The sequence below is a fragment of the Ixodes scapularis genome, unplaced genomic scaffold, assembly GCF_016920785.2.
Source record: "Ixodes scapularis isolate PalLabHiFi unplaced genomic scaffold, ASM1692078v2 PGA_scaffold0__279_contigs__length_252992795, whole genome shotgun sequence".
NCBI classification, from domain to species: domain Eukaryota; kingdom Metazoa; phylum Arthropoda; class Arachnida; order Ixodida; family Ixodidae; genus Ixodes; species Ixodes scapularis.
In genome coordinates, this window is record NW_024609835.1 from 110,236,058 (window position 1) to 110,260,792 (window position 24,735).

At 44.7% G+C, this 24,735-nt stretch overlaps 1 protein-coding gene across 1 annotated transcript; it reads right to left on the reverse strand.

Moving 5' to 3' along the window:
- Positions 1–345: 345 nt before the first annotated feature.
- On the reverse strand, positions 346–1,622 carry LOC8039629 (keratin-associated protein 10-7). The gene is made up of 2 exons (XM_002413552.5): positions 1,257–1,622; positions 346–602 (listed from the first exon to the last, which is right to left on the reverse strand). The coding sequence occupies exons 1-2, from the start codon at positions 1,447–1,449 to the stop codon at positions 421–423; spliced, it is 375 nt and encodes a 124-aa protein (XP_002413597.3). The 5' UTR covers positions 1,450–1,622; the 3' UTR covers positions 346–420.
- Positions 1,623–24,735: the final 23,113 nt, after the last annotated feature.

Sequence of the window (24,735 nt, forward strand, 5' to 3'; positions counted from 1 at the left end):
CCCGACGTGAACCAGTCCAAGTATCCCCAACGTCAGGGAGATCGGGCGCACGTCCGCCCGAAACAAGCTGTGCCAAGAAAGACCGCGAATTAATGTTCGCGTTTCCGACGACGAAAAAGAAATACGTCCGACTCCTGGTGCAAAGTAAACGGTTGCGCATGGACAGGTGTCCACTTTCAAAGAGTCGCTGATAGACCGACGGATTGGTTCTGTTCGAAGAGAAGACCTTCAACGAACTGGCCGGATCCTAAAAAAGTTAGGCGGAACAAAATAGAGAAAACTACAGCGTTGTCTGAAGGCACACATCGCATGCGTTTTTATATCCCTGGGAGGCAGACCAAGTTCTAGGCTGTATAAACATACACACAAACCAATTTTTTTTTTTTATTTATACCAAGAAACGTCGGCACAGGACTGCGATCAGTTTTCCGCGTACGGGAAGCAGAAGGGGTCTCCGCAGGCTCTCAGACAGCACACCCTCTGCGAGCCCGAGGTGCAGCGCAAGTCCTCGCACGTCTCGTTGCTCTGTCGGGGCTGGCAGCCCCCTTGTGGAGGTAGAAACTGGGGACAGGGCGAGCCGAAAGTGATGCCGTCGACGACACCTGCACGAAAGGAACTCAAAGTTAGTATGGGTGCATTCGGCCAAAGGCGTCCGCTTTTCAGGACGTGCAGCCCGTCAGCCAATTTTTCAGCTCGATTCGAATTCACGCTAGCTGCGTTTTTTTATCTACAGTTTTTGTCCGGTAATTCTTCAATAAAGACAAAGAAAATTGAATTTGGAGCGTCAGGTAGAAGCCGTACACATTACGAAAACAAACCGAATACCGTAACTGATACAAGTGCTACGTTACTAGAATTATTCAAAAGAAACGGGTCACCTCATGGGAAAGTAACGGGTCAGAATGCGACTCTGAATGTACTTTTTTTTTGAAGCAGTTACCGCTTCCAATACACGAGAATTTAAATTGTTAGTAGGGTTCAAAACAAGTGACAACTTAAACTGAGATTGGCAAGGTACAAATACAAGTTGGGGACAGCACAGAACGTATCAGATCAAAGCTACGCGTTTGTTCAAGAACGAACCCTTCTGGAGGGACAGAACACCTGAGTCAACGCCTGAACACCCCTTATACGGTTAAGCCTACATGGTTTTTCGTTCTTGTATGGGAACACGCAGTTAAAAACGAGCAGTTATCAAGCGCTCTCGACGGCTTTTCGCATACGGGTGTGTATAACATGAAAATAAACGCTCTCACCCTTGACACACCAAGTTCCGCCGCAGGGCTTGGGGCAGCACTCGAGGCCTCGGGTCTCGCACTCGCTCTTCGTGCAGGTAGAATACAGGCAATCGCTGACCACACCGCGGTTGCTCGGGCAGGCCGCCTGGACACACGCCAATGTTCCGACAAGGACGACCAAGCAGATCAGGAACAACGTGCGGAACTCCATGACAGCGTGATGATGGACAACTCCGATGATCTACTGCTGAGTGCGGTTCCGCTGCAGCAACTTATATATGCGATATGTGCCTTCATGTACGCACGCGCCCCGTCTCGTCTGCCTCCGTTCTGTCACGTGACAAGCCGCCGGTCGAGACGGGCGCGAGCGCGTGGCTTCCGGTCGCTGTGAAATACTTCGCGGTTTTTCCGCGAAGTGCAAAGCACGCGACAGACGCGAGAGGTGTCGTCGTTGCTTTCGCGTGTAATCCACAAGGGCGGTGAATCAAGTCACAGCTGACGGGGAAGGTCGCGATAAGCAGTTTCACGCGCCCCTGCTGATAATCTGGAAGTGGAGCAGCGGACGCGTCTTTTTCCATGTCTGCTTTGTCAAGTTTATTTGCCTCTATACTTTGTTTCAGCCTAAGTCCACATGCAGCCGACGCTACGAGCTAATGGAACCAATCAAACAGCGTCCAAAGCGAAAATCCCTTGGCCTTTCCTGTTGATGATGAGTTCAGCGATGATTTATATAATAATAATAATGACTTTATTTACCGTACAAGTATGGTGGGAGCTGAGGAAAAAAGCTGTGCAAGCAGCTGTGCAGCAGAACAAGTAACAAAAAATATGACGAACACCATGATGGTGCCCTTCTGACGCTGTCTGATTTGTCCCATCAGCTCCCATAGCGTCCCGCTAAACAAGACGTTCTTTACCTCTACAACCTGAAGCGATATTACTTCACGTTCTAAGCTATGAATTAGCGCCCCTCATTTTCACAACGCTACAGAAAATACCGAGTTTATGCCTAAAATGGCCTCAAACGTGTCGGACAGAAGAGGGATTAGTCCAAAACCCCCGTCGCCCTTTCAATATATTTTTGGATAAATACAGGTAGAGAATTCGGCCAACTTCTTCGTATCGTCTGAAACAAAAGGTCAAAATCACGGATTGGTGGAAGCAGTTTTAGCTACGTTTTGTCTAAATTTATTGTAAAATGCCAGCGTCCCCGCCTTCGTCGTTCTTTTTAATTATTCACTTGTAAGATTAAATATCGATAAAAATGAGCAGTACAAATTTTGTCCGGACTTCATTTAGGTGCGCGAACAATTTGCTATAAAATAATTCAAATGTAAAATAAGTAAGCAAACCTTGCATAACAAGAACGAAGTAAAATTGGTTAAACACTTTAAAATGCTGGAATCATTATAGAAAATAACGAGGAAATCATGGTAGAGTCTCGGCACCTCAGTCCTGTTTATCAGAAATGTCCGTGCCACGGATACTTTTCGAAGATTGTACGGATATTGCTCGTAGATAAGACTACACTATTAAAAAATCTGGCACTTCCTGTATACGTATTACTGAGTATGTCATCCGCTCTTGAAACGAAACGTCGGATTTTTTTGCATAACCAAAGTTAGTTGTTTATTTTCTTATGGCGTGTGCCGCATTTTGCATTATTTCCGCGAAGCTTTTGTGAAAGCATAATTTGTTCTAACTGTTTCACAAACAGCAAAATCTTTTTTTTTCTTCTTTTTAGCAAAGGTGAGGCTTAGCAGAAAGCAAAAACTTTAAGACGCTATTTATGCTCTATTTTATGAGAGCTGCAGGTTTGAGCGCGTGGCGAGCACTTGCGAAAATAAATCACCTCGTAATAAATGCGCCGTTGCACTCGCAGTTTTAAAGGGTTACGGAAACGAAAATTGAAAGATACAAATTTCGTTCGGAAATGAGTCAAGCATGAAGGATATAATAGCCGTAAATGATAATCGTGCGTTTGTATCTTGAACGCCTGGCTACATTTTTCGTTCAAATCCAACGCAAAAAAAAAGAAGAAAGAAAAATATTTACAGCATATGTGACCTAGCAAGGCTGGCGTGGCTGTTGTGGTGGCGTCAACGCGTTACAACCGAGCAGTGTTGGACAAAATACTCGATAAAAGTATTTAAGTTAAGTTACTAAATACCTGCTTCGTAAAGTATTTAAAATACTACTCAAGTTACTTGCACTGTTAAGTATCTTGAGTACAAATATTTTGAAATGTAATTCAATTACTGTTGAAGATACTTCCGCATTGCGTAATCTGTATCGATGTCAGTAACAACGACAATTATACAGCTGCGCAAATTTGGTTTACCACAATGGTTTATTAGCACGCAACAACATAAAGCGAAAACAAAAAAAGTATCGTAGAGCTATTTTATGCAGTCCAACTATAAGGAGCAGGATATTGTCACGAATGACCAATGATGAGGCGGCGAATAACCGAAGAAACTAAACGTTTAATGGGGTCAACTTGTGCCCAACACAATAGAGAAAGGCTAGCGTCGCAGGCGTCGATGTCAGCGAAACAACAGGATCGGGCCCTGGGGCAAGACTGACTCCGGACCGCCACACGGAGCACTTTTTGTGCCCGTGTGGGTTTCTGGAACATTCGGCGTAGAACGTTCGGCGCGTAGAACATTCGTAACTCGGTCAAACGACAAGGTTCTCGAACTTACGAGAATTCCAAGTTGAAAGAATAAATAAAAGAGGAGTCCCCTCCCTGGATTCGAACCCGGAGCTTCCGCGCGAGAGCCAAGCGGTGGTAACCATTCGGCCATGCACTTTTATTTTCTTATTTTTTTGTTATTTGGCCACGCGCTTGCTCGGCAACGCGCGTAGCAATGGGGAATCGTAGTCCACCGTTTCCGCAGCCCGCTAAGCACCCGGGTAGCGCTCCGTAATCCGCCACAAGACCTTGAATTATGCAGACAAGGCTGGCGGCGCGCATGTGCAGCTGCGGCGTTTTCTTTGCGGATACCGTAGCGGAGGAGAAAAACTGTCTACTACAATTGCCTAATATCACTGATACCTGTTGCAAAACATATCTGCGACAACAAGAAAGATGTCGCTTTAGCTGTTGGGGAGATCAGGCCGTGGCGCCCCAAGCCGTTAGCTTTATAACTACATGGATGGGGACAACGAATACAATGACTCATCACTCGGCTGACATAACCGAACGCGGCGTCAGCGTTCGGCTGGAGTTCATGTTCTCCGGTGAGGGGGAGGAGAGTCTCTTTTGTTACCACTCCAGCCTGCATGAACGATGCAGCATGCACGGTGCCCAGCTCAGCACAAAAGCCCTCAAACTCGCATCCTCTTACTACTGCTTTCGGGAAAGATCCGGCACTTAACGTCACTTCCTTTATTATTAGTATTTTTACATTACCACTGTGCCCCGCGCTCAATTAAAGGAGATAACATGAACATTCCCACAAGGCCTGTGGGCATGTGCACAGGCCTTGTGTTGGGTAAACACCGAGGTGGGGAGCAAGAAACGGGTCAGAGCGCCTCGCCAATAGTGACATCGCTGAACATCACATCCTGCGGCGCACCTTAAACGCATCGTTTAACTACAATCCACATTTCCGATATGGGGAGTTCACTATAAACAAACTTGAGATACGGATAGCAGGGCTGGGCAGAGATACTCCGACAAGTATTTGGGAATACAAATACTGAGATAGGTGTGTTTTAAGGCCCAAATACAGATACTGAGATACATTTTTGTCTTTTATGCAACGGGATATCCCTGAGATACTTCTGCAGAAACGGCGTAAAAGTATTTCAGAATACAGATACAGATACTTATAGAAATATATTTGTTCCCGAACGGTGCCACGTGGTGAGGGTGTAGTTCGTGGCGAATGTGAATGGTAATTTATGCTTGTACTCCTCTTCTTGTGCCATTTTATGCACTACCCTTTACCCGGCGAATTCTTTGTTTATCATTAACGCCGCTAAAAAAAACATGTCACCATTGTTGAACCACATCGTTACAGAACGTTAAAGACTGCTTACCATGCTTGACATGGTACGCAGTCTTTAACGCAGTCTGCCCGAAGTGAACCCCGTTTTTCCGTGTGGGCGCATAAAAAATAGTCGTCTTATATGCTTCTGAGTCACTTATAGTGTGGGGAGATTGTACAACAGGGCCGTACTTTTCTCCACTCAACTTCTTTACAGCGTTCGCTCTACTAAATCGGAAAGAGTGGAAGGCTTTGTGAGAGGAGCTGATTTTGTTATTCTTTTCCGTAACCTTTCTAAATCACAGTTTTTCTTTTTTGTTGGTGAATAAGATGGATCATGTTATAGGGCGGATTCATATTATAAATTCTGAAGCAACTCCCCCCCAAAAAATGTTTTTACTTTTTTTTTAATTTATCGCAAAAACGGCGACAGATGCAACGCGATACCTAAGTCAGGCAAAGTATCGCGATACGAGCGATACATTGTAAATGTATTTTACTATTGAGATACAAATCGAGATACATTAATCGAGATACATTTTATAAATGTATCTCGATACAGAGATAAAGATACTTGAAAGTATTTCTAAGATACTATCGCGATACATTTGTATCGTGACACTGCTTAGCCCTGGCGGGTAGGAGTGAATGGATCACAAAAAGACCCCACATAATAGCCACGGCAGTGGTCGCACCATCTTTAAGTAGGTTGCGTTCAGAAGGGCACTCAATGTTCGGGGACGCTTGGTTGGCATTTTTAGAGGTCATCCAGCTCCTAGTTCGCTTCCTGTCCTGTTCTCTGATTATCAATGTTCGCTAACAGACACTGTTCGCGAGAGCAATAAGTGACGGACTGACGACAAAAAGAAAAAAAACGAAAGAAAACCTCGACGCTTTGCCGTAGCAGAGTCAAATGTGCAAAAAGCAAAATATTTTTTGTGTGTGTGTCCACTTTATATATTTTTTCTTTATTTGTTAGTTTCTTGACACTCAAGTCTGCGTTGTTGTCGTAGGTCGTTTCCCGGTCTGCGTCGCGCCTCACTGTGGCTATCTTTACTTTTAGAAAACCACCCCTTTTGTTTGAGGATTTTTGGGGGAAACTCTAGGAAACAAAAGGCGCCGTTGGGAAGGCGAGGGGAAAACCTTGGTTGTACGAACTTTGGGCTGAAATAGGATTCACAAGGGCAAAAAAGCGATGTTTTCACGAGCTCAATCGAAGTCACCTTAGCTAATCGGAGCTAGCACCAGGATTTGATTGCTCGAAACAATGTTCACGTTTGCTCGTGCCACGCCCACGCCACTTCATACAAAAACACTCGGAAAATGGCGGACGGCAAAAATGCATTTGAGATAATGAGTACAAGATACTCAGAGATGTAACTAAGATAGAGTATTAAATACTCTCGATCAAAAGTATTTGCAAGATACCAAGATACTTCAAAAGGTATTTTAAATCAGGGTGTCGAACCGGAACCGAACCGAACCGAAAACCGGAACAGAACCGTTATTTTTAGCCGAACCGGAACTGAACCGAACCGAAATCTTCGCCGTCATCTTGGAACTGAACCGGAACTGAACCCGAAAAAAAAATATAACGGTAACCGGTTCAAAACGGTTCACGGTATTTTTTTTGTTAGTATTACAAATTTATTATTATTGGCACGTGTATTCCTCTACGTATTGATCAAATCGTCATATACAGAATTGCAATGTATAATAAATCCTGGTTTTTTGCGGCACTTTCTTATTGGCACTATGATTAGCCATGTGTCACAATGTCACGTGACGTCATGATGTCAAGACATGCTGTCAAGTAATGTCACATCACGTGACCCCGTGACGTCACGTGACTCACCGCGTTAAGTCGATTCGAATTGAGGACGTCGCTAGATCTATTAACGTTGTTGATACCGTGACGTCACATGACATCACAACTTCGCACTGAGAGTCACGTGACACCATGATGTACCCGATTGTCATGATCCCGAGTCAAATGCTCTGGTTCATGACAACCAGTATCGCCAAACATTCGGGTAACGCTCGTGTTCAACTCAAAGATTATGATGGGCCCGAGTCCCACTAGAGCTAGAAACAGAAACAAACGAAAGCGACAAGCCTCAGACACATGCAGCATGTTCGCGATGGTACCTTTATACGGCTTTGAGTTGTTCGGTGCTCGCGAAGTTAGCACGAGTGTTTACAAGCCTGCAAATGGTACCATCGTGTGCATGATACTCGTGTTTGAGCATAGCCTTCTTTATTCTACAAAGCCTGTCAAATCGCGAAATACTCTGGTTTAAAGGGACACTGACAGGGTATTTATGCTCGCTGAGGTTTTTAGTTGTACGTGACATATGAGAGCTCAACTACCCAGAACAGAATTTGCGGCTCGAAATTCGGTTTGTTTCCGCCCGAAAACCGCCGATCAAGAACTGGCCGGTTCGAGTCTCGCTCACTCTCTTTTTCGCGGTCACGGGCCGTTTTCTAAGGTATCGATGCGACCACCAAATTTAATCAAAGTCGTTGGTCACTGAAGGCACACACTCAGTATTAAAAATAGAAAAAAATATGAAACCCATTTTTTGTGGCTTCTAAAAAGCTGTAAATACGTTGATTGAAAAAAAAAGTTCCACAGACAACCGGAAGCATTCTGTGCGTTCGTCGTTTCGCGTATCGTGGGACTCGCGGGAACGGCGATGGTAGCGGACGACGGTCGTGGGACCTCTATTTCAGAACTGTCGTTCGCGGTACCGGCGAATTCTGTCTACCGTTAAAAGAGAAATTTGGGACTGATCAAAAGAATTGGTATTCATCCCGTATGACGCGCCCGGCCACCAAGCCGATTTGCACGAAGACGTCGCCGAGCCGTCGCTCCCTTCTCGTGGCTGAAGACATCGCTCGCGCAAACGTCAAGCACGACGTGTCTACTTCGAGTTGAATATGCAGGCGTACGATTTCTTTACAAGGTGCGAATGTCCCCAAGGCGTGGTGCTTCCAGACTTCGACCCGGGAGTGCTTTTGCTAGAGAAAAATCGACAGCAAACTTTCTAACTTAGTTTACCGGCTGAACTATTACTAAGGAAAAATATCCACCAGAAAAGCGATGCCCCAGTAGCTCAGTGGGAAAGACGTCCGGTTCACACGCGGTAGGACCGGGTTCGATCCCCCGTAAAAATTCATTTTTTCTTTCAAACATTTTCCGGTGCTTACATATATATATATATATATATATATATATATATATATATATTACAATCATCACTGAAGAAACAAACAAAAAATAACAAACTAATGTTGTGGACGATACTTCGCTGAATTAAATGGTATGGGATTTCCGTTTTGACACCTGCGAGCTCAATGTAATCACTTTCCACAAAATGCAAGGAGCATATAAATCAGGTAACGTCCGCTTTCCGAGGTGCCCGTATATGTTCTACAGGAATTGCAGCCAGCCATCGGTCCCGATCCCGTTGATCTTTCGGAAATTCTGTCGCACAATGCCACTTTTTTTCGGATGCAGGACATGTGAGCCAGCTCTTCACGCAACATCTTGGGTGTATTCTTTTCGGAGCCGATCATGGAAATTCACCACGGGCACTCACTACTCATCTCCAACTCCTCAATGTGCAAAACGACTCATCTTGGAGTACAGAACAACGAGCGGAACAAACATAACTGCAAAAAAAATCGCACGGCGAGCAGTTCCCGCACGCCGCATCGCACGCCGCATGTCGTGTCGTTTGCTACGGAGAGGAGAGAAAAAAAAAAAAAAAAACGCACGGTCGGGTGTAGCCACGTGACTTCCGCCACTCGCAACTCTCCTCTCCACTTCTCCGACCTCCGTCGGGTTTCGGTTTCGGTTTCGAGCAGTTGCGTCTTTTGGCTTTATTAAAAAAATACGCTACTCTGTTGCAAAATATTAATTGGGTAGTCCTCCGACACCATAATGAAGCGCCTGGCAAAAAATTAAAAAAAAATTTTGGGGGGTGTCAGTGTCCCTTTAAGGCTAGCCGCTGTCGTTTGTTTCTGTTTGTCGCTTTAGTGGGGCTCGGGCATTATGGCCCAACTAAAATTATATCTGAAGATCAGCCCATGCTCTCTGCTTTGCCAACCCTGCGTATGACTATGATAAACACTGATGGTGTATATATTAGGATCAGATCACGTGGCTGATAGTTCTAATTGCGAGTTGAGGAGGGGAAAGCTGTTTCATTTCTTTCTTTCGACTGTCTGCCATTTCGCGGAGGGGCAAACTAATGAATGCTTTTGCAAGTTATCAACGTCAAGGATTACAACTTAGCGATATTTATTGAACTTAAGGTAAAAAAAAAAGATGCTGCACGACCCATTTTACATGTATGCACACCATTGAGGCTCCCAAACATGTTTTCGTTATTGCTGAACTGCCTCAGAAAGTTGTCCCGAGAATAGAAGTGTTAAAGGGTCTAAATGTGACGTATTAGTCGGACGTTACATGGAACTATTAGCGTGTACGGGAGGGATACCTGAAAAGAAAGATCCTAGTGGCCTCACGGGGATAGCCGAACGTTGGCAGCCGCTCTAATACCCTAGTTACACGGGCGCTTTGAACTGTCGTTCAGTTCAATCACAGTTATCGGTGCCAACTGTGATCGAACTGAACTGAACTGACATGGTGCTACACGGCTCTCTAGAACCCAGTTGAAGCTAAAACGAAACTAGTTCTTGTGCCACGTGATCAGTTTAATTGGTAAACTAATTTACTCGGAGACACACATTTTACTTATTATAAGTATATCGGACAATATGTTCTATACCTTGTTGCTTTTTAGCGGCGTTTACCATAGAGTTATGGCGTTTACAGAAGTACCAAAGCCGAATCAGGGCTAGGTTGCGCATATTTTAGGATAGGTGGCGCAAACTACCGCCCGCTACGATGGGTGCACCCATTACTATTTGTCCATTCATACAGCCAACCCCACCGCCATCTTCGATCGTTTGGTGGTTTGCCCGCTAGCCGGGATCGTTTTAGCGGCAGCTCGGGCGCCTAAACCTATTCCTTGCCGGATATTTTGCTGCTACGATTCTTTCTAGACGCCTCCCCCCGCATTCCAAAATAGTAAGTGCCTCGGAAACGATGGTCGGCGGCAGCGGTCCCGCGAACAAGCGCCATTTTACCTCAGTTGGGGAAGTCCGTTCAGTTGAACTGAGGTAGGGGAGCTCAGTTGAACTCAACTGTCATTAGCGGCTCGATGACAGTTGGCGCCGCCGTGTAACTCCGGCCGATCGCGATTGAGTCAACTGTCGTTGACTCAATGGCAGTTGAAAGCGTCCGTGTAACTAGGGTATAAGTCTCACAGGAGTGTCGCTCTCAAGTTCTCCAAGTTTCGACCGCCCTGTATTTTGTTTAACCTTCACAGTTTGGTGCAAAGTTAAAGCAAGGAAGAATTACTGTTAACAAGTGACACAAATATAATTGTCGAGTGAACACCACTCAATACGGAGCAGGCAATCCCTGAGGAATAAAAAGTATCTTGAGGAGCAACTAAAAAAAAGAAGGGAGTGGGGAGGGGGGTAGTTTTAAAGCATACTGTGTCGTAAAGATTCCTCTGCCCCACATTTTCGGCGCAGACTAGAAAGCGTGGCCTGGAAACGATAGTGACAAATGGGTAGTTGGTACAACTTTTATTTGTAAAAACACTCTTGCCAGAAAGCACGTTTTCGTCGTGCCAGATACTCGCGCCATGCCTAACGACGATGTACCAACAAGAAAAATGTGTGCCTCTCAAATACATAGCTTGCACTGAGCGCGAAACTTTTGCAGCGTGCATTTTGCCAAACCGGATTTGATTTTCTCAGCAAGAACAACTCGCAATGACAACCAGTATCTAGTGCGATTACGTCACGTGCAAACCATGTTAAATACTTCAGCTTTCTGGTGAAGTGCGACGTTCGCAACACCAGCAGTAGACGTCCAATGTGTAAAGTTGTGTAGTATTTATAGTAGTCTCGCGATGATATACGGCACCCTAATGAAATGTTGGAGCACATGACTGATAAAGAACAGAGTCATGAAGTAAGGTCTCAAAACAAGTGCACATAAAACCTAAGATAACATTAGCCTCCCGAGGTAGTATCCCGCGATGTTTCGAGCTGAGGCAAGCTGATGCCCAAAAGTGATTTATATTAGGATTCTAAAAAATCTTTGTTTGCCCTGCGCGGAATCTATGTTTAATTAGGAATATCATTTTATGCATTTCTATGCATTTCTTTTTGCAGTAAAGCGTTGTGTAAGGGATTATTTAGAAAAAAATGCGTGTCATCTCCTTATTTCTGCACATTTCGTGTATTTGCCTTCCGATATATCATGTGACCACAGTGTTTTTTGGCATGCCCTGCAACCCACTATTTTACACTGCAAAATAGCTAACAAAAGCACGTTGCCGAAGACACAACAGCTGGCGTATTTTCGAGTATCGTCCTACCGTGTCGGTCTGAGGCGGTTATGTGAACTTCATAAAGTCAAATTTATCGATGATAATAAAAATATACTTAATTCCTGTCTGAAGATTTGGCAGCATAAATAGAAGATTCTCACCTCCAAGATATATAAGTAAATGCGCCTTTAAATTATCTGAAAGATGTTCGGCAAATATTTTTCGGCGCTTTTATCCTCTATAGACACGTTATAGGTGATTTTGAAAATATTTAAATAATGTTTTTTTTATTATATTGAAGCTAATTTAAATAACTATATGTGTTCCTCACGCACATATAACTTCTCAAATATATAGAAGTTTATTATCGCGTTTTTTATGTGTTTTTACTATCGCCTTTTTTTACTGGAACGAATGGTGGAACTATGACGATTGCACACTTAAACTCACAGAAACTGTCCAATTAGGTAGCTTCCGAATTGAGTAGAGCATGAAATACCACTTTGTTCTATTTAACAAAAATCATCAATTAGCGAGGGTGATGCTTATTTGCAAATTAAATTGACCTGCATTTTGTCAAGAGCAAACCTCAACATCCAGGCTATGCCAGTTTATCCAATATAAGAAAATGTTCACATGGGTAAGCACTGTTTTAGGTCAGATTCGATCTCAGTACTAAGGTGCTCATAGGTTAGAGTGAACAATTTCAGCCACTCCTTTTCGCATGATTCGTCGCCCGCATCATGGTGCTGAGAGCAAACAATATGCTAGTTAGAAAAACAAGCATTGCGATTGTCGCTTAGTGTTCCTATAAAATATAGACTGGAAGGACTTGTCCCGTGACTTTCGTGACATTTTGAAAATTATATTCCCTTAAGCTCAGTCGTCTCGTCATCATATATATATTGTGAAACGTATTCCGTAAAACACATTTCATGATATATATGGCGACGAGGTGCCCATTTCATGATTGTATTCACTGTAATTAATTCCTTAGTTCAAGGGCAAAACCACGATTCAACATCTAATACTGCGATACAAAGTTGTACCAATCACGGGTATTTTAGGCAACCTACTTCACTTCCTAAAACATTTCGATTCAGGTACAATATATGTGACTCTGGTAAACGAAGGGATGTTGAGTCGTATAAACACGACGTTTTGTATGTTAATGTAGATTTTCCTTTCTTGTTGTGTAGGAATAAATAACTCAATTTTATAATTTTGGTACCTGAGAATAAAAATAAATTGAACAAACAATAAAAAAAAAAACTATATACTGTAAACGACTATTTTTCGTGGCCTCAATATTTCGCGATTTAGGTCAAAGCTGAAGTTTTGGAATAATTCGCGGGTTGTAATTTTCTCGACGCGGTGGAATCTCAATATAAATTTCAATCTGTTTACATTTTACCGAAATTGTTCGCGGGACCCATTTTTCGCGAATTGTAGGCGATTCGCGAAATTCTCAAAAAAAGGTCCTCGCAAAAATCAGATCGTTTACAGCAGTTAGTTTCACGGCCTAAATAACGCCTATTGACAGAACAACGTGGAAAATATATTCTTAATTTAGCGGTTCAAACCGGTTCGAACCGGTTCGAACCGGTTCGAACCGGTTTGAACCGTTATTTTTTGCGCCCCGGAACTGAACCGGAACTGAACCGAAAGCCGTGAACCCGAACCCGAACCGAACCAATAAAAATATCGGTTCGACACTCTGTTTTAAATACAGTATCTTGAGTAGAGTATTTGAGATAGGCAAAAGTCTGCAACCGAGCCGTTCGAAGTACCCGTGGGGTGACGGGCGTCGTGCGCTTGGCGTTCGTGAGGCTCATTCTCCTCCTAGAAGATCAGCCCGTCGCTCAAAACTCGGACAAAATTGTCACCCCCCCCCCCCCCCCCCCCCCCCACACACACACACACACACTTCACCCCTAAGCTGACCGAGCTGAAAACATCCCAAATCCGAAAATATTTACCGGAGTTACCCATTAAGTGCGACGTTATGGTGCTCGTTAGTTCTCTTTTTTGCGCTTTAGCTGACACCGGCTGTAAAGCAATCACGCAAGAGCACAGGATCGCGGCGCCTTCATCGCGCTTGACTGATTTAGTCGGTGATAGCGAACAAACAAAGACGATGAGTGCCATGACGATGCACTCTGAGCACTTCTTGACTCCATAGGATGGTTGCATCGACTGCGGTCGAACTTAAAGTGAAGACGAGTAGTATAGTTTGCAGTCGACTACAGACCTTTTCAATAATCGCCTTCTGGGCGCTGTCAACTTTGCCTACTGGGCTTCGGCAGGCGTTCTGAGTGCGCCCGGTTTACTCGCTTCCTCGAAATCTGAGACGCCGCGCATTCGTCAACAGCGCAGTGGCTCAGTATTTTTCGCCGGTGTGATAAGCGCTCGAAAGGTCTATAGGCCCCTTTCGAAATTTCGGTGCCGATTATTAGAGGGTCGTAACCACCGCGCAATGGCGGAACAACCTACATCGTGAAACGTGCGAGTCATCCCACAAGATAGCGAACGTCGAAGCGCAACCAACGCTAGGAATTGACAAGCGAATCACGCAGGTTCGAAAGTGTAACGTCACTGCGCTCATCACCTTTTTCTGCGGGCGCGTTTCTTCTTCTTCTCCAACCAAACGCATAACGGGTGTTGTGACGTTGCGGTTTTAGTCCGCCATTGTGCGGGGATTGCACAGCTGCCAACAGATGGCAGTATTTCGTGAGGGGTCTTTTGACGGTTCCTAGTCGAGCACACTGAGTCTGCAGGCGATCGTCAGTGCGCGCGACTGGCTCCCCAACGAAGTGCAGCTCCCCCCGAAGTCTTGCAACTTCACGGTGTGAATCGTAACGGTACCGAGGGATAGCACAGCGAACGGAAGACGTCACAACCTCAGACAGAAGTCAATGAATAGCGTAAAGTGTTTGATAAACCTTCTCTCCTCGCCATTACTTCAGTTACCACAAGGGTCTTTCGTATGCCGAAAGCACTAAGCATTCAGAGACCTACACGCACCCATCAATGATGCAGAACCCATGAAAACTTTCCCAACAAGACATGCTCTTGCAAAACTCCGCTCGTGACGTAATTTTAACATGTCTCGATAATCGGATAAACCCGGAGATCCCAAGAGTGTGTGTGTTCTGTGTGTCGTGCCGACACAAGTGTGTGTCGTCAAAGTTGATTGATACATGTTTCAAAAACTAACTAAAATTTTGCTGACTCTTTTAATTGGTTTGGCCTTTAATAGCAATTACCGTCCTTTCTGCAATTGCAACATGACCCTAAAACCAATAATTGCATAGTCAATGTACAAATCAAAGCTAAGTATCCAACTTACCACGACTATTCCCTCAGCTGATGTTCGCCGAATACTAGAAACACCAAGCGAACGTATACCGATTTTCGTGCAATTTCCGGTTGGCTTTTCGCACGTGTGTTCCAGCCTTCAGTTAATAAACGCCCTTGGTTGGCTCGCATTTGAATACGCACTCTACAGCCCAGTTGCAAATGGAAGCCTTTACGACCCGAGTGAAATTACCATGGCATCCGGGATGAACAGATCGCGAAAGCACGGCGCACAGACCACCAACAGTGTGGCCAGATGATTAACCAGTCACGAGATTTTGATAATCTGGTAAAATGCTTGAGCCTATGGTGCGCTGCTTAGTGAACCACGACACCAAACAAATTCTAGAAAATTAAAAAAAAAATTGCTCTTGACTTTAAAGGGCGCCTGAAAAGAAAATATTCGTTTTTTAAACACTCTAATTAACACGCGTGTCAAAAAAAAAAAAAATACGTGAAAAAAAATCTTTTGGAGCCATAATGACGGCGAGAGATTTATTTGAAATTTTGCTTGCAAAGTCTAATACGTCACGGAATGGTCATTCGCTCAACGAGAGGGTAATTCGGTTTTTCCCCCTCAACGTGAAGGCCAAGCCGATCGATATCTCCTCCACGCGCCCGAAATGCCGAGTGAAAACAACTGGAAAGGAGGTGACTACCGACTAAATCGCGTCTCGTTCCGTCAATATTGCCTGAAATATCTTTCTTTTTTTTGCGTAAAATTAATTGTTTGACACGCGCCCCAACGAGACTGCTCAAATACTCTTTTGTTCTTTTCAGGGGCCCTTTATGCAGCTGAAGACGTTGCCAGTGCCGCATTCAAGTAACAATTCCTTGGCGTCGCAAGGCAGTGGGCACCGCTCGATTTAAGTGCCGTGTAGCCAGAGATTGAAGAGACCAGATCAAGAAAAGTATTCAGGGCAGCAACCCGCCAGGAGGAACAGATAATGGTTCCTTGTTATTTTATCAAAACGCACATGTTCCAAGTGAAAGAAAGATTGCGTTTTTTTTGTTTTGTTTTTGTCAGACAATCAAACTTTGCACACAGAAAAACTGTAGTGCGTAAACAATGCGCTAAACTTCTTTTCTCTTAAGGCCCTGTCACACTGAGGCAACACGACGGCAACAGCAACACAACACGTTGTCCAACAGTCGGGCAACTTGTTGCTCGCTCCCCGTGTTGTCCGAAAAGCCTGTCACATCGAGGCAACAGCAGCACAACATGGACGACAACTAAAATGTTGCCTCGGTATGACAGCTTTCGGCAACAAAAACAGCAGCAACTTGGGTTGGACAACGTGTGTTGCTCTGATCGCTGCCTGAGCGAATTTCGGGCCGGCAACACGACAACACAGATAACTTCGATGGCAGAGCTAGTTCCCTGTCAATAACGTTTTACTCAAATAAAGGATTGGCAAACGTTATTTAACAATTAAGGCTGGCGTGCAGCTAAAATAATTTTATGAATGTTTTTACTGCGTAATTACGGAAAGCGATTGTCGAAATGGTCAGAGCTACGGTCGTGAACGTTCAGATTGGTGTTGAAATTAAAACTGCCGAGGGACCAGCTCACATTACTGCTTAGGAAATAAAATGGCATGCCTAGTCACCCGCTGATAAAGTCCAATAAAAGTAATCCAGGAAAGCGAAGATTAAAAAAATCGAAGCATTAAAACGACCACTCTATGATTGTTGATGCTTGGAAAAAAACTTGGAAACAGCCGCTACCAGTCACCTGATTTGTTGAAGAAATATCCAGGACGTTCTGGGGAATGAAGCGATCGCATAGCAGGCGGTAGGCAAATAGACAGCGTTGAAAAATATTTATTCCACCGACTGTTGAAGGCCGATCGCGTCGGTGTCGCAGTTTGCAAGCACAGTCAGGTCAGATCAACCCCACGCTACAAAGGACGCTCTGGGGTACTGCCGGTGGAAAACTCAATTTTACAGTAGAAATAGAAATTGCATGAAAGAAAGAACCGGGCAGAAACACTTTATACGGTGGCGTAAATCCGGAACATATATGAGCGATCTCACTTTCCTCGGTTAGGGCTATCTGCTTTGCCAGCGAATGAAGACCATTCTGATGAAATAAAGGGTGGAAAATACTCCCCGTGTCAAATTTTCTAATCACAGTCACAGGTTGATGTCGTACCGTAGTCATTTCCGGCACTTCGAACGCACTAGCACTTTTAGAGTCACATTTCCAGCGACGCCGCGCCGCACACGAACGAAGGTAAACAATCAAGATGGCGGAGTGTTCCCCGTGTTGTCCCCGCCGTTAGCGCGGTGTGACAGGTTTGTCGGACAACAAATTGGAGAACACGGTGGCCGGGCGGCGGCAACATGTTGCCCGACTGTTGTTGTTGCCTCGACGTGACAGGGTCGCCGGCAACACGATTTTCTCCTGTTGCCGGACAGAGCCTCAGCGTGACAGGGCCTTTGAGGTGTCATTGTAACGGACATGATGACATTCGTATTTCGCTGGTTCGTTTTGCTTCCCACTAACTTTTTCTTGTTGAACATGCTAAGAAATGTGCACATGTACTTAAACTAATCAGGTTAATTTCGTTCTTTCTAAAATGTGTGTTCTGATACAAAATTTTGACCATATTTTAGATGTGTTTTAATGTAAATTTTATTGCTCGGTAATGCCTGGTGAAATTCCAATGGAAGTTTGGTGCCGCGACCACTTTCTGATCTGGCAAGGTTGACTGCCACTAAGGGCCGGTTGCACCAACGCCGCTTACCTTAACCCAAAGCGGCACTTTCCTAAGCCGGCTTAGCGCCCTAAACCGAGCTTAGGTAAGCACGGGTTTAAATTCCGGTTGCACCAAGGTTAAGCCGGCTTTACAGACGCGCCCCTAGCTAAACGCTGGATTTGCGTAGGGAATCTAGGGACAAACAGAGCAAACTAGGGAACGCTCAGAGCGACGAGTACGATTGGCGGAGAGGAATCACGTGATGTAAACAAAACAAAAAAAAAACTGCCGTAGTAGTCGTTGTCGGCGTCTGCTTTTCGCTGTATTTCTTCGGTGAGTATTAAAGGTCTCCAAATTCAATCATTTTTTCGTTTAACTTTCAATAACAGAAGTCAAAGCTTCAAATAAACACGAATGCTCTTTACATCTGTGATTGTGTGTTTAATATCGGTTGATAACAGGATATTTTGACAGTGGTAGTAGTTTTCGTGCTCACATTTTGAGGCGAAGGAGCCATCGGGGGCCCCAAATCTCACCGAACGCGAGAAGGACACTCTACTCGCTACATCGCTGAAGACAAAACATCATGGATATAAGTAGGCAGGTAAGATGACTACTAAAACCAAGTCAAGCCTGAGTCCGATGAAGTTCAAAACAGTGACGAACTCGCCACGGCAGCTGCGAAAATGCCCGGAAATCGTCGAATAGAAGTCGTCGAGAGGTCGGGTCACGAGACCTTGCATCGACGGTACTCGTTGCTATCAGCAAGGTGACAGAACTGCACTGTACCGTCGTTGAACATCCGCTGCAGCCTCAAACGGACTTCAGTTTCACACTGTCGAGTTCAGAAAAAAAAAAAAAAAAACTTCCACTAGTACATCACATCGCGCCGATAAGAACGGTCGTCTCTTCGCATCACCTGCCCCAGCCTGCCCCGATACAGCAATGAACGAATCTAACATAGTAGTCGTTACGATTTGTCGTCGCCACGAATGAAAGATATAAAGCAAAATATTCCCAAAAAATCGCGATCACCAAAAAAGTTACGGAGGACAAAACAAGGCGCAACTTTCAACTGAATTTTATTGAAAACGTGTTCCGGTATATAGTCTCAACCATCGTCACAATGACAACAAACGACAAAAGTAAAGGGAAAACACCATCACTGAGCACAACTCGGGAACAACAGTATCTCGTTCTCGGGAAACGAATGAAAGATATAAAGCAAAGTATATAAAAAAAAAAAAAAATGCGATCACCAATAAGTTACAGTTATGGAACGATACAGTTTTCTGAAGCCAAGATTCTACTCGCGAGATAAGGAAAATTCACTGAAGATTGTCTCAAAGCTCAGAAAACGAAAGAAATTGAATTTTCGCTGTTTTATTACTTAAAGAGTAAAGCTATACGCACTCCGGAGTGCGCTTCGGACGGAAATGGCTATACGCACTCCGCTTTTCTCGTATAAAAAGAGTGGACACAGCGAGTTTCTTAAGCGGTATCATGGCGTAGTGGTTAGGGTGTCCGCTTCATACGCAAGTGGACGCGGGTTCGATCCGCGGTGGGCCTACTTTTTTTTTTTCTTTTTCTCAAACATTTTGTTTTGTTGAGGCATTTGGCGATATTTACGACATTTCCTTTTTTGCAATGAACAGTAAAAAAAGAAAAAAAAAATCGAATGTTGTCGAGAAACTTTGCAGAACTAAATGGTATCGGACTCCCTTTCCGGAGGTGCGATCGGGGACAGCGGGGCTTGGATTGCCGGCTGGACGCCGCGAAGCGGCGTGTACTGGTTACGCTTAGTAATTAGCAGCCGATACTGTCGCCGCGAAGCGGCGTGAACGCAGGCGGGGGGCTGTGTTAACGAGCGCCCCAGTGATTCACGCGCCGTTCGAAAAGGGTGGCCCGAGCGGCATGATCTATCGGAGGAGTGCGTATAGCCATTTCCGCGCGAAGCGCACTCCGGAGTGCGTATAGCTTTACTCTTACTTAAAAGCGCCGCAATCTAATGCAAACGGCAGAGGTGTCGACAATCAGCTGATCGCCGAGATCATGTACTGCCACTATTTTACGCGCTGATCAGATTGAAGGATACGCGCTGCAAGTGTAGATAAACAAGGTGGTAAATAACAATACGTTACAGCTATGCGAAAATTAGTAAGTACATACGAATAAGCTCGTTGACAGAAGAACCAACGGGAATACAGACGTGAGCCCCACAGCTCCGTACGTTTCTCGGTTAGGGCTAACACGCCCTGAAAGTGGAGAGCCAACTTGAAAACAGGGGTCGATAAACACTTGACGCGACAATATCTTGCATCCTTGTCACAATCGAAAGTCATTTTGTCGAGACTTTCACGCTGATGTAGCCTAAAACACTTTGCACAACCAATTTCGTCCACCGCGTCGACCGTGACAAACCAGCCGCCATGTTTTTAATCCAGGATTAAGAAACAACCAGAAGCAAAGCGCCCAATGTTGAGCGCTTAAGTTAAGCGTAGTTTAGTGCTAGGTTTAGCGATAAGCGAGTTTGGTGCAACCGAACGAAACCGAAACTAAGCTTAAGTTCCCGGCTAAGCTCCGCTTTGCGCTAAGCGACGTTGGTGCAACCGGCCCTCAGTGGCTTCTAAAACAAATCTGCTGTAAAAGCTTGAAGAGTCAGAAAAGTGGTGTGTCAAGTGATGGGACCAAAGCTTCGGACCTCTCGAACCTAGACATTGATTTGTCATGACCGACCTGACAACCCAAACCAGACTGACTCGCTTTTCTTTTTGTACTCCAGGGAACGTTTCGAGGCGAATAAAGAGACGTGAATGATCCAAACTCAGCGGTCCAAAGAGAGAAGTTTTTTTTTTTTTGTGAATAGTAATATCGAGAACACCGTATTTACCATGCTTGCAGCCGGTATATTGTAAAAAAAATGCTATTTTTTGTTTAATTTATATAGTTTGTGGTTGGTGAATGCCATCAGGAAATAATTTTGACGAAAAGCTTTTTTCTGTAGACGTTTTGTACTTGGTGAATATCAGCAGGATCAAATTTCGTTTAAAGATTGTTTTATTGGTAGATAGTTTGCACGTATGTCAGCAGGAGCAAATTTCGGCTGAAAAAGAAGGGTTTTTGGGAAGATAGTTTGACTCTGCGTATTTTCAGCAAGGGCAATTTCTATAGACCATTTAAGAAAAGCGCTTCTGGTCGGCGCCATCTTCAGTGTTCGTGCGTGTGGCGCGTGCTTCGCTTGCCTTCCCAAGCGGCGAGCATACACGTGCTGGGCTCTCAACTAACACATATATACTTCGTCTCACCTTAGCATGAACTCGCTGCAAAGAGTGCGCAAGCGCGAGCGGCTAGCCTTGACAGCATTGACTGGAGCGCTCGCTGTACGAGCGCTCGCGCAGCCGCCGAGGCTTTATACAAAGCAACCAGCTCACGCTTTTAGCATGCGCGGCTAATAATAGTGCGTGCTAAGTTGAGACGAAGTATTGGCGACGATAGGGATCGAAAGCGTCGCTGTGGTCGACCTGCCACGATTGCCCAAATAATGACAATGACGCCACCAAAGGATTTCTCATCGACGGAAATTAGAGGACTGTAAGAACTTCAATTTTGACGGTGTTGGCAGTGGTGCTTTGAGCGCGCTATGATTTCAGGCTTCACCATGCCCATTACAAACACCATCGAACTTGTTGTTCACAAGATAATGACGCCACGAAAAGTAACCGAACGAGGGCGCCACCGAAACTTCTCGCCGCTAATAGACTGTGATTTCCGTAAACAATGAAATGGAATGAACCGCATTCGTGTCGGTCAGATGGCTGGTTACTGGTTTTTGAAGATCGTGCTAAAATATAAGAACTCCGCAACCACCGAGCCAAACGTCAAGGTGCAATGAAAGGCGTTTAAAATACACGAATACACGATTTACCTTCAAATAAAGAATATTTTCTAGAAGATAAAATAGTACATAAAGTGCAGAAATGCATCATCAATTCTTTAATTCAAAATAAGTTAACAAAAGTTACTAAAAAAATGTGCAAAAATACTTCTCTTTTATGTTTCTTTTTTTTTTTTTCTGTCGGAGTAGAATGCAACGCGCTCATACAGGCACGAGTGCACGTGAACGAAACGTATAAATCGATGTAATTCTTTTTTAAATTAAGTTTCGGTTTTGCACATTTCCAGCAGCTGTAAATTTGCATGCCTCCCCTCAACGACATTTGTCATTTTGACAGTTTATAAAACAAAACTTTTCAGCCCTATAGAGCATTTCTTCGGAACAGAATGAAATAAAGACGTTTTCACCACCTCTTCTGCGAGAAAACATTGCACTCCAACCACTTGACAAACCAGGCACAGACTCTTTTGCCTATTAATGAATCTCAACACCTGTTCCATAAGCCTCTGTAAAACAGGCCACGAATAGCAGTATGTCGAAATTCATGACTAAAATAAGACTTGAACTTTGTTTAGACGTTTCACTTCTCGTCTTCGACAGATCAGCCGCTTGAATAGAACTCCGAGACTGTTAGATTCGATGTCCAAAACAAATAAAATGTTTATGAAAAAAAAATCACTCATGCAATTGAGAACAACAGATGTGACCAACGAATGTCGACTATGCTAGAATGTGCGCTATTTTTCTCGATATTGTTTGCGCTCTTCTTTGGACGGATGTCGTACAGTGGTCACAGCCGGCTTGAGTCTGCGTTTGCCGCTCTCGAAGCTCTTCCAGCTGCGGAAGGATACTCAACTCGGAGTACGCGGCTATAAAGCATTCCGAGCATAAGTGAGAATGTTTCACGTGACACTAGTTCTCTCGGCACACATCTCGCGCAAAAACAGCTTGACGTGGCTGGCCTCCATTGCTGCCGGGGAGCGCATATTGTTTCTCCCACGAAAACAAGGGTAAAAACGACGCTTTTCCCGGCACTCTTCCTACAATCTACCGCGGAGCACAGATTGCTACCCATTGCAAAGAATCTTGTAACCTTGAAGCTGCGAACAAATGATCTCGATCGCTGGCGCCCGGAAAGCCACTTCGCGGCTGTCCGGGTCCCTCGTCCGCCAGCCAGACGGTGACGTACGAGGGTAGGGAAAAAAGGGATTTTTCATTGTGGCCAGTAGAAAGTCACCTTCTGAAACCCTCGCGGCCGATGTAAATCAATACTTAAATAACTTAGCGAAAATATTTGTTTTATAAAATATTTTGGCTATCAGTTGACAAAGGGTTATTGATACGGTCTGCCAATTTCCAGCCAAATCGAAGACTTTCAAAAAATCGGCTTGCAGACGCTGAGCCTCCTTCGTAGCAGCGATGGAAAAACTGCCTACTGTCCTAATGCCATTCTAAATAACTTGGATAAATGTACATTGTCTGGTTTATCCGGTTGCGTGGGTTGCCTTCGGAGCGACCTAGGCCACACGCCGATACCGCAGTAACGACAGGGTTACGGGGACAACTGTTAACTGTACACAACATGAGAAACAATGCAAGGCGCACACAATTCGTAATGTCATTATGAGTCACGGCTTTCCCTGCGGCCACGTCGTTGCTGCCGTTTACCTTGCTGTAGATAAAACCAACGCAACTTCCTTCGCTTTTGCTCGGCGACCATGGCGCTAACCGCCGACAATATGCAATCACGGAAATCAAAAGAAATAATCGGAAATCGCGAAAGGACCTGTTCCGGCCAGTTCGGTTTGTTTTCCTAGCTAGGTACCAGTGTTGCGGAATAGGCACCCCCATTCCATTACAATTCCATTCCGGGGAATTAGAGTTTTCGATAATTCAATTCCTTTCAACTCCTAGGAATGGGAACTCTGGGCCCATTCCCACTTCTGGAATGGCTGAATCGTTCCATTCCATTCCTCTAATTCCTAAACGTAAAAATTGGCACTAGACAGCTGCATTGCGTTGCAGGGTTGGGCAGAAATAGCCAAAATTGTGTTTGAAAAAACAAATACTGGGATAGGAGAAAATAGCAGCTAAAATACTGACACTAGAATATATCTGTAAAAATGTATCGCGATACGTATCGGAAATACATTTTAAAAAGAGTCAAAAAGTCTTTAGAAAATCAAATACAGGAATACATTTTAGGGAGGGCAGAATTATAATACTGATAATGCAATACATTTTTCAAATTCCGTTGAGACGCCAACTGAGCTGAAACGTTAAGTTTGAAGTGGAAGTTTTTTTGCTTTTTTTTTTCAGAAATTACTTTCCCGCAGGCTTGGCGCTTCTCCTTAAAGGTAGTGGTTCCGGACGAAGAGGAGTCTTCAATGGGTTCAAAAAACGTTCCATCAAGGATTGACCGCGGTCCCTTCCCTGGCATCTTGTCTGTCTTACCAGTGATACGAAAAGACTTCGACCTCTAAATAAATTCCATCAAAACATCATCACTTCCCTGTCCAATAAGGGCGCCGCTGTCAACACTGATCGCATGACGTAACGGCGGAATAACCTAGTATTTTTTTATCTGTAAGTGTTCCCTTGAACATGAAACTTTACCCACGCTGCTGTATGAAAGGGCAGTACGTACTTGCGTTGTAGGTGACCTCGTTGAAGACTATGCAGGCAGTTGCATTTGGAATTTTCGAGAATAGGGTGGACCACCTGAAGCATCCTGGAGCACATGTCTTATCTTCTGTTATGGTTAAAAAATCGATACGGTGGCATCCCTGTAGTGACGGTCCTACCTGCGGACCTTCCGTCTCCAACGCATGAATGGCAGTCCTCATGTTTCGGCTAGCGTCATCCAAACAGAGACCTGTGAATTGCGACCTGCGAATTGCGAGAAACAGCGCGCTCGAGACGAGTCGCAGGAGTACGAAGTCTGGGTCGGCACAGCGAGGCCACGTCTGGCCTCCTTTCTAGGTATCGGATCACCAGGGCAGCGGGTCAGGTTCACGTCGACTGATGACGTACCCTTGAGCCGTGCAACAGGCGCAGACGCATTCAGATTTGTGTTGAACTTCACTGGTGAAAGGCGCCACCGCCACCCCTCTTCCCTCCCACCTTTGTTCT

What these genes read in the sequence shown, in the direction of transcription:
- LOC8039629 (XM_002413552.5), bottom strand. Translation starts at nt 1,449, where the DNA reads ATGGAGTTCCGCACGTTGTTCCTGATCTGCTTGGTCGTCCTTGTCGGA. An exon ending in CGGAACTTGGTGTGTCAAGG is followed by an intron (nt 603 to 1,256) that starts GTGAGAGCGTTT and finishes CCTTTCGTGCAG; the next exon opens with GTGTCGTCGACGGCATCACT.